This window comes from Orycteropus afer, unplaced genomic scaffold (assembly GCF_000298275.1).
Source record: "Orycteropus afer afer isolate SDZICR_OR568_19922 unplaced genomic scaffold, OryAfe1.0 scaffold00765, whole genome shotgun sequence".
In the NCBI taxonomy this organism is placed as follows: domain Eukaryota; kingdom Metazoa; phylum Chordata; class Mammalia; order Tubulidentata; family Orycteropodidae; genus Orycteropus; species Orycteropus afer.
In genome coordinates, this window is record NW_006922352.1 from 302,116 (window position 1) to 312,241 (window position 10,126).

Genomic DNA, 10,126 nt, shown 5'->3' on the forward strand with positions numbered 1-10,126 from the left:
GGGCACCTCTGGGCAGTCAACTTTTCAGCGAGAAGCCGAACACATCGCCCACTTGCACTGCCCAGGGACTCTGTCCCCTAGAGAGCGAGGCACAAAAGAGACCCTCGGAGACTATTGCAGAGACGGGAGGCCTGGGCGAGACACGCATGGGGTCTGCCTGCTCCAGGCCCCCTGCTGTGACCCTCTCTCTTCCCTCAGGCCCAGGATCCCTGGAAAACTCAGCCCCGAGGCCTCCAGGGCCCCTGACCCTCCTCTCTGCCCTGAGCTGGCTGTGGTGGAGGATGTAGGAGGGAGCCCGTGCAGCTGGTCTCCCCGTGCCGGGGGCCTCAGGCCGAGAGGAAGACAGGAGCAAGCGCTGTGGGTCTCCAGGGGGTGGAAGAGCTCTCGGCCACCAGGGAAGACGAGAGGAAGAGGAGGAGGAGGAGGAGGAGAGGTCTTTAGAGAACCCATCACTGTGAGGGATAACACAAAATTATGCATCTTTCTACAGCCATTCTCGCCACCCGTTCACGTTTCCGATTGTGACCCACCCCCGGCCACCCCACACCCCTCTCTTAGCTCAGGCTGTCAACTGGATCGCTCGCGTGCACGTGTGTGTGTGCGTGTGCGTGTGCATGCATGTGCGTGTGCATGTGTGTGTCTGTGTGTGTCTGTGTGGTAGGGAAGGGGCTCACCAGGCCTCCCTCCCCGACACCTCTATGGCCACTGTCCCATCCTGCTGCCTCTCACCTCTGCTGGAGGTAGGTATGGGGGCTCTATGGTGGTCACTGTGGAGAGGGTTGTCCAGGCTCCCTGCCTTCCCGGTATATGCACGCACACCGACCCCCGCTTCCCGCCTGTTGAAAGGGTGGTCCCTGGGCAGGTTGGTGGGGGGGAGGGGTGCCACACTCACCTGTCAAGCCTGTGTGAAAGGCGGGAGGTCCTCGTACTGACACCCTCATATTGGCTGCCTCTACGCGGGAAGACCCATAGCAAGCTTAGTGGCCTGAGACCCTCCCACGTGTCCCGCACCCCACCCCGGACTTTCTGGCCCCCTCCTGGGCCAATCGGTGCTTCCATCTGACTGTCAGGCTCGTGGCTGTAGTCACCTGCCTGTCTCAGTGCTTTGCCCTACCGCCACCACACTCCCCTCGGCCACCCGCAGTGCCAGCCAGCTGCCCTCAGAACCCTTGTGGCTTGCTGGTCTCCAAGTTCCTGGCCTTCCTGCTGACAGTACCGTGCAAAGGCTGTCCTGCCCGACTTCGCACACACTCAGACACACACACACACACCAGCGACTGTGACCAGCAATAGCCCCCTGGCCCCAGCTGTCCCAAAGCTGGTGACCAGCCGTAGTTTCCCCCAAGGGTGGGCGATTCTTGTCCCATCAAGTGGCTCTGCGAGGCTGCAGCCCCATCTCTGATTGTAGGAATACGCCTCCCTGGTGCACACCAGAGTGGGGGACAGAGAGGCAGCACCCGGACACCCAGAGCCCAGACAAAGATGCCACACCACCAGCCCTGACTCCTGGGAGACCCTTGATACGCACCCCCCCAAACCACACCCCCCCCCCCAGAGCTTGGTGGGGAAGAGGGCGGCGTAGGGGCAGGAATACAAGGGGCAGTGACTGTACCTCAGACAGGGGCGTGGGCCCCATCCCACATTGTCTTCCATTCCCAGGGTCCGGGGATGGGGAGGGGAGGGGGCGGAACCTGAGGGAGGGGGCGGGGGGCCCTGGGGGCCGTGTGTTCCGATTCATGGGGAGTGTTGAGACCACCCACCAATAAACGCCTTTTTCCAAGTCTCTGCCTGCAGGTGTCGGTGTCTTTAAGGGTTTGGGTGAGGCGCAGGAAGAGGGGGTACACTGGGTGGTACCTCCCCCGGCATCATTCCTTCCCTCTTCTTTCCCTCTGGTGGGTTTGCAATTGACCCCAGTTCCTGAGGCGAGCCCCTGACAGGCTTAACCCCCTCAGCACAGTCCAGTGTGACTGCTGCGCCGGAGATGGGCACACGACCCAGCCAGGCTAGTCATGGGAGAGAGTGAATCCCGGAGCACTTGTTCACTGCTTAACATACTCAGCTTGTGAGGTCCGGATCGGGGAGAAGAGTGCTTGAGGAGACAACGGGTGGTCCCTGAGTATTACAGACCATGGAATGCAGAGTGGAGGGTCCACAGAAACTTGAGTCCATGATGACATCATTTCAGCAGCTAGATCAAAACTCACCTGATGCCTATCTTTTCTTACATACGCTAAATGAGTCCCTTTCATATTTAAGCCTAGGAGCTCTGGTGGTGCAGTGCCTAAGGCATTTGACTGCTAAGCAGAAGGTCGGTGGTTCAAACCCACCAGCTGCTCTGCAGAAAGAAGATGGGGTGATCTACTTCCATAAACATTTACAGCCTTGGAAACCCAATGGGGTTGCAATGAGTCCGAACTGACTCAATGGCAGTGGGTTTGGTAGATACAGGTACAGCTAGATAGATTCCAGCGTAGGAGCCGTGGTGGTGCACACACAGTTAAGCTCTTGGATGCTAACTGAAAGGTTGGCGGTTTGAACACACCCAGCGGCTCCAAGGGGGAAAGAGCTAGCTGGCCACCTGCTCCTGCAAAGTTACAGCCAAGAAACCTTACAGAGCAGTTCCACTGTCACATGTTGCGGGCAGTGGATTCCTTGGTCTGGCTCTTCCAGCCACGGTCCTTGTGCCTTCCACCAGATGACTGGTGGGAGGGGGCTATGCAAATGTGAGGTGCTTGTGGCCCACCGAGGGGACTGGAGAGATTGCTAATAATGTAAATGAGATGCATGATATGAGGGTAGAGCCATGCAAATAAGGTATGGAGCCCTAATGTGGGGACTGGTCAGTTTTGCCATCTCAGATGAGCCATCCCCGAGGTGGAAAGGGGGGATCCCACATCATCAAGAGAGAAGAGCCGGGAGTGGAGTGCATCCTCGGACCCAAGGTCCCTGCGCTGAGATGGTAGCAGCAGAACCGAGACACGAGCATAAAACAGAACGATGGGTTTGCCGGTCCACGCAGCAAGAAAGCTGAATGCATGTGGGCAGGAGGCTTGTTGGTGGAGTGGGGTGGGGTGTACCTATCAGCAGAGCTATAACAATCACACAAACAGGGCAGAGGTCAGGCCCAGAGACTACGGGTCAAAGAGAGGGATCCCTGTGGACATGGCTGACGGGGGGCTGTCCTGGTCGAAGAATTGTATCCTGCATGTTCCTGAACCTGAATTGTCACCTATTCCTTCTATAATAAACACCATAGTCGTGAGTATGGTCTGCGAGTTCTGTGTGACCACTGCAACGAATTATCAGACCCAGGAGAGAAGCAGAGAGTGTTGTGGGAGGGACGGTTGGTGTCAGAAATGGTGAAAAGGTTGGAAGGCAACAGCATGTATGACTCCACCTCGTGGGAATCAGCCTGGGATGTCCCTCTCCATCCTCTCTCCCCCTTGTGATGGGAGAGGCCCTCCAGTGAAGCCGCCCCCTTGCCCTCTTTGCACATGGGGTGGCTATGCATCAGAATCAACTCAATGGAACCTAACCATAAAATATCTAAACCAACTTGTGTTGGATTATCTGTCCATGAAACCAAAATGAAAGTCATTGCTATTGGTCGGCCCTGACTCATAGCGACCCCTCCTTGGGTTCCCGAGGCAGTATCACTACGGAAGCAGATTGCCCAATTTTCCTTCCAAGGAGTGGCTGGTGGGTTTGAACAGCCAGCCTTCTGGTTAGCAGGCAAATCCCTTAGGCACTACACTACCAGAGCTCCCTATCTGTCCCTAGAGATTAAAACAACAACAACAACAAAAAAAAAAAAAACTAACTGATATGGAAGAAAAGACATAAAGGTTTCAAGAGTACCTGATCCCTTTTCCAAAACGATGCAGGGGCCCTCATCTACCCCAAACTTTAACCAGAATTCCACACATCCTTTCCTCCCTAGAGGCAGACACCACTTGTTTATATTTTATTTGATTCCCCTTAACTGGCCAATTGATTGATCTCCCATGGTACAGACTGAGAAAGGTGGTTTTCCAGCCTCTCTTGCAGCTATGGGTCCAGTCCAGGCCAGTGAAAGATAAAGGGAAGTTTGCCAGTCAACTCCCAGGAGAGTGTTTCCCCTGAGACATGGGGGCAGGGAGAGAGGAGATGAAGAGAGACACAGAAGGAGAGAGTCAGAGAGAGAGACATGCAGAGAGGAACAAAGAGATGAGTGAGAAAGAAAAAGGAGGAGGAAGACACAGAGAGTTGGAGAGATGATGATAAAGGAAGCCAGAGAGAGAGAAAGAGAAAGCCCGGGGCAGGCAGAGAGATGTGGAGAGGGCCACGGAGTGGGCAGCAAGAAGGACAGAGTCAAGAAGAGAGCCCGAGATGCAGAAAGGAAGTCAGGGAGAGATGGAGCGAGAGATAAAGACACAGGAAGAGACACACACAGACGAGGAAGAGAGAGTAAAAGGTGGAAAGAGCCTGCTCACTCCCTTGTATCTCATGACACAATGGAATGCAGATGTGACGTTTGGAGCTACAGCAGCCGTCACGATGCAGCAAGCCTGGAGACAGCGTGCCAAGCCACTGAGGACTCCAGACCAGAAGGAGGCCATACAACGGACTGCTTTCATATGGCCTTCCTCACCATGGCCTTGGAACTCCCACCAAGTCAGTGGGTGAGTCTATGCAAATAAGGTGCTTGTGGCCCACCAGAGGGACTGAACAGCTTGTTGACTGTGCAAATATGGTGCACGGAACCCTGGTGGGGGTGTCACTGTTAGGTGCTGTCCAGTCGGTTCCGGCTCATAGTGACTGAATGAGATGCTGCCTGGTCCTGCACCGTCCTCACAGTTGCTGCAGGCTTGAGCCCATCGTTGCAACCACGACGTCATCCATCTCACTGAGGGTCTTCCTGTTGTTCACAGACCTTCTACTTCACCAAGCCCCATGTCCTTCTCCAGGGACTGGTTCCTCCTGAAATCACACAATCCTTGATTCCAGGAAGCATTCAGTCTGTCCTTCTTCCCAGACAGATTTGTTCACCCTTCTGGAAGTCAATGGGATATTTACTATTCTTCATTAGCACCACAATTCAAAGGCATCAACTCTTCAGACTTCCTTATTCATTGTCCAGCTTTCACATGTATATGAGGTAACTGAAAACACAGCTTGGGCCAGGTGCACTTTAGTGTTCAAAGGGACATCTTTGCTTTTCAACACTTTAAAGAGGTCTTTGGCAGCAGATTTGCTCAATGCAATAGTCACCGATTTTTTTATTTTTATTGTGATTCGGGTGAAAGTTTACAGAACAAATTCACTTTCCATACAGCCGCTCACATACACTTTGTCTCATGACATTGACTGCAGTTTCCCACAATGCAACAGCTCCCCTCCTACTTCCTCCCCATAGTTACCTGTTTCCTGGGTCCTTCCCTCCCATGCACTCCTGCCCCCCGAGCTGTCTCCTTGTGCATACAAAGCCCTTCTATTCTCCCACAATTGACCTCTCCAAGGAGTGTGTCTACCTAATGAGCTGTAAATGTTCAGCTCATATGCCTGTATTTTGTTTGGCTGGAAGCCACAGGAGCGGGTTCAATTCCAGACCTTAAGGGCAGCTGGGGGCCAGAGTCTTGGTGGTTCCACCAGGCTCTATCCGACCAGCAAACCTGGTCCTTTCTTTCCTTTTTTTTTTTTAAATGATTTTGAGTTTTGTTCCACATTGTTCTCCCTCTCTATCCAGGGTCTCCCACATAGATCCCCCTCTGAGTGGTTGACAGTGGTAGCCGGGCACCATCTAGTTCTTCTGGTCTCAGTCATATAGGCTGAGGATCACATGGTGTACCAGTCCCTTGGACTAATTGTTTCCATGCGTCTTTGGTTTTCTTTATTCTTCTTTGCTCTGGATGAGAAGAGGTCCATCATTGCATCTAGCTGGCCACTTGTAACCTTTTAAGATCCCAGTCACTACTTGCCAAAGTAGGGTGTGGAACAATGTTTTGTGTAGTATGTTATGCCAATTGAGCTTGATGTCCCCTGTGACTATGGTCCCGAGCCCACAGGTCCAACTGCTCGCTCCCTCTGGGTGGCCGGCTGTGGCCACGAAGTAACAGTGATTGGTTTCCCGACTGCTGCTTCCATGGGTGTTGATTGTGGATCCAAGTGAAACAAAATCCTTGACAAGTTCCATCTTCTCTCCATTTACCGTGATGTTGCTCATGGGGCCAGCTGTGAGGATTTTTGTTTCCTTTCTGTTGAGCTGTAATCCACACTGAAGGGTGCATGAAGGTAAAACCATGCAAATAAGATGTATGGAAACTTCGTAAGGGGATTGGTCCATTTTGCTATCCTGCTAAGCTTGAAATGAGCTATCCCAAAGGCAGAAAGGGGGGGCCTCACTACCAGCAAGAAAGAAAAACTCGGAGTGCGGTGTGTCCCTCAGACCCAGGACAGGGAGCTGCAGCACCACAGATGGGCCAAGATGAGCAGCAGCATCGGACAGCGGTGGCAGCAGAGACAGCAGGACCAGACACTGGCAGGGACAGCGGGGCGAGCTCACGGGCCCACAGAGCGGGAAAGCGAAGCGCCTCTGCACAGAAGACCGGCCAGCACGGTGTGCTGCCTCCGGGCTCTTGATGGTGCCAGGCTTTCCCAAGGAGCTAAAGAGATGAGTGAGTGCCTTTCAGCTGAGGACTGCAGGTGGAGTGGGGTGCCCCAGGGCACTTACTTGCAGGTTAAAAATCTTTGTAACCCTTGCCTAGGAGGACAGAGGCCAGGCCAGCCCCCCAGAGGCCCAAGGGAACAAGAAACTAGGGCCTAGGGTCTTTCTGATCCTGAACTATAACCTGTTACTTCCCGCTGGAGTCATTTCTTTTAGAAGGATCAGCACAAGTCTGGTTCCTATGAGGCAGAGGTTAAAGCTGTCCCCAGTGTCCAGCTTTTGCAAGGTGTCGTGTCACCCCATCATCTCCGACATCAAATCCTTCTCTCCTCAGTACTCCGCCTCCTGCCTTAGGGTTCAGTATTTGGCTGTAACATCTCACAGAACTCACAGACTTCCAAGAAAACGGGTCACGTGGTGGTGGAATGGAGGCTGAGAGGCTGGCGGGCTGGCGAGTCCCAGGTCTGTGGGTTGGCCTGGAGGATTCCCCCAACTCACGTGGTTGCAGGGGCTGGTGAACCCCAATGTGCAGGTCAGATGACGGCTGCTGTTTCAAGTCCGGGCGGGGGTGAGATGATGAGCAACCAAATACAGGACCAGAGCAAGAGAGTGGATTTTTCAGAACATTTCTATCTGCACCCTCAAGGAAGCTAACGGTAGTGCCTTCAGTCACACCCTCCAGCAAGGCGAGACTCAAGATACAGCCCACCCGAAACAGGCACACCAAAAAAACCAAACTCCCCGCCACAGAGTCGATTCCACTCACAGCCACCCTCCTTGGGTTTCCGAGGCGATATCCCTGCGAAAGTAGATCGCCCAGTCTTCCATCAGAAAATGGAGGTCAATGGGTGGAGCAATTCACAGCACAGTACTTCCCTAATAAAACCCCGTAACTGTGAGTAGCGTCTATGAGTGCTGTGTGGTCACTGCAACAGACGATCAAACCCAGCAAAGAAGAGTAGCATGGGTGGGACAGCTGGTGTCAGAATGGGTACGAATGTGGGACAGTGGTGGTATGTCTGACCTCTGCCTGATAGGACCCAGCACCGGGCTGCTCATCTCGATTCTCCTTCCCCTTGTGAAGTTAGAGGAGGTCGGACACCTCCTCCGCCAGGTCATTTCTAGAGAGACAAAGGGCCCAGGGTTCCGGATGAAGTCACTGAGTTGCTGAGCCGGCCTGAAACTGCCCACCTCCATCCTTCTTAGTGGCTTGCAGCTAAAAGCATCCTCATTGACAAGCCCTTTAAATTCATGCTGAGGAGCCCAGCTGGGGTGGGTGGGGTGACATCACTCTGGACAGAGCAGCAGCAAGCCCAACCCTTCAGCGGTAGCGGATCTCATGTGGTCGGTCAATAAACGTTTATGGATCGCCTGCTGTGTGGTGATAATGACGTGGGCCCTGTCTTCACGGAACTGTCAGTTTAGAGAGGAAGTCAAAGGCACGTATGAGAGGTGGGAGGTTTAGGGACTCAGGCACCCAACTCATGACCAAGGAGGGAGCTAAGGAAGGGTCTCCTGAGATGGCAGTGGTTACGCTTAGACTTGAGAAATGAATGATATGGGGTGAAGAGCCATGTTCCGGGCAGAGTGAACTCCAGGCACAAGGATGGTCCATAGAGTTTTCAAGAACTGATTTTTTAGAAGCCCACCACCAGGCCTGTCTTCCGCAGTGCCTCTCTGCAGACTTGAACCGCCAACCTTTTGCCTAACTGCTGAGAACATCAGCCATTTGCACTGGCCAAGGGACTCTGTCTCCTAGAGAGGTAGGTACAAAAAAGACCCTCAGAGATTGTTACAGAGACAGGGGTTCGGAAGAAGACACACCGAGGGCCTCTCCCACTCCCAGTCCTCCTTCTGTGATCATTTCTCTTCCCTCAGGCTCAGCATTCCTGGACAAGTCAGCCTGAGGCAAAATTAAGTACCACAGAGTCACAGAACAGAAACATCGAGAGGTCCATTTTGGACATGTTAAGTCTGAGAGGCCAGCTGACATCCAAGTGAAGGTGTCAGTAGGGAGTTGAATGTCAAGTCTGGAGTTCTCGGAGAGGCCAGGGTGGAGGTAAGACATCTGGGAATTATCCGAACGTCAATGTTTGAAGCCATCAAAACCAAAAAACCAAACTCACAGCCGTTGAGTTGGTTCCAACTCCTAGTGACCCCCTCTTTGAGTTTCTGAGGTGGTATCTCCACGAAGTAGATTGGCCAGTTTTCCCTCCAAGGAGTGGCTGGTGGGTTTGAACCACCAGCCTTCAGGTGAGCAGTCAAATGCCTTAGGCGCTACGCCACCAGAGCTCCTACTTAAAGCTATTAAGAGTGGATAAAATCACAATGAAGAGAAATTCGGGCAGAGAAGAAGTCTGAGGATGAAGCCTTGGGACACCCTGACATTCAGAAGCTGTGGAGAGAATTTCTGGGTTTGCACTTCACTGCTGACCTAACGCCTGGCGGTTCAAGCCCACCCCAGAGCACCATGGAAGAAAGGCCTGGTGATCTGTTGCCATTAAGATTACAGCCAAGAGAACTCCACGGAGCAGCTCTACTCTGTAACACGTGGGGTCAGCAACACTCTGAATCGACTCGATTCACACACACACACACTGGAGTAGCAGGAGGAGAGAGTACTGGGAGCAGAGAGGCCAACAGACCCAACCACACGCCTGAGAAGGTCGCGGTGAGGAGTTTGCGTAACATCTGAGGGACAACGGGCAGCCATGGAAGGGTTTAAAGAGAGCAGGCACAGAATCCGAGCAGCTTTAAGATGAAGACTCTGGAAGCCAGATGAAGCATGACCTTAAGGAGGGAAAAGTGGGTGAACAAAGAACATGGCCGGGCCTCCCCCTCAACTCCCAGAAACACGGCAGGTCCTGTCCTCCTTCTGCAGAGTCAGTATGACCTGCCTGCTTTGAGGTTGTGCAAACCACCCTACTAGGGTGGCAGGAGTCTCTCCCAGCCCCGGAGTCACGTCTCCTTGGGTGCACAATACACATGGAATCTTTTATGGGGAGAGAGGGAGAGAAGAAGTCCCGTTTTGTGCTCCGACCTTCCATTACAGCAAGACAGGAAGTTCCTGCCCGCTGCTGGGTGTGAAACAGGAAGTCCTGCCCAAAAACGCCGTGTGCAGTGTAGGCCACCAGCCCGCTCACACCTGTGTGGCGGCACGCACGTTCCTGGGGACACCACCAGGAGAGGTGACGGGATCGGGGCCTGAGGTCTGGAAGAAAGAGGAGGGAGGACGTCAGGAGTCGCCCTGGATGTGACATGGCTCACCCACCTAAACTCTCTGACTCCCTTGCTCACCATTTCAGAAATTATCTGGTCTCTCTCCATTTGGAAGGGGAAAAATAAGTGGCTGGCCACCCTTGGGGGAGATAAGGCATTCAACCACCCAACTTTATGGGCAAAGTGGAAGTTCCATCCTACTTCAGGGATAAAATGAAAGTCACCTCCAATTTTTATGGGGGAGGGGAGGTGCCATCCCATCCC

At 53.4% G+C, this 10,126-nt stretch overlaps 2 protein-coding genes across 2 annotated transcripts in view; one reads left to right on the plus strand and one right to left on the minus strand.

The window, feature by feature from the left end:
• The window catches only part of IGLON5 (IgLON family member 5), a 38,598-nt gene extending 38,311 nt beyond the window's left edge, over window positions 1-287 (plus strand). Inside the window, exon 7 of the mRNA XM_007957596.1 lies at window positions 167-287. Coding sequence (XP_007955787.1) covers window positions 167-287 — 121 coding nt within the window. The remainder of the gene's footprint in view (window positions 1-166) is intronic.
• A 9,495-nt stretch (window positions 288-9,782) lies between these two features.
• Window positions 9,783-10,126, minus strand: part of VSIG10L (V-set and immunoglobulin domain containing 10 like) — an 11,982-nt gene continuing 11,638 nt past the window's right edge. The window contains exon 10 of the mRNA XM_007957597.1: window positions 9,783-9,854. Coding sequence (XP_007955788.1) covers window positions 9,783-9,854 — 72 coding nt within the window. The remainder of the gene's footprint in view (window positions 9,855-10,126) is intronic.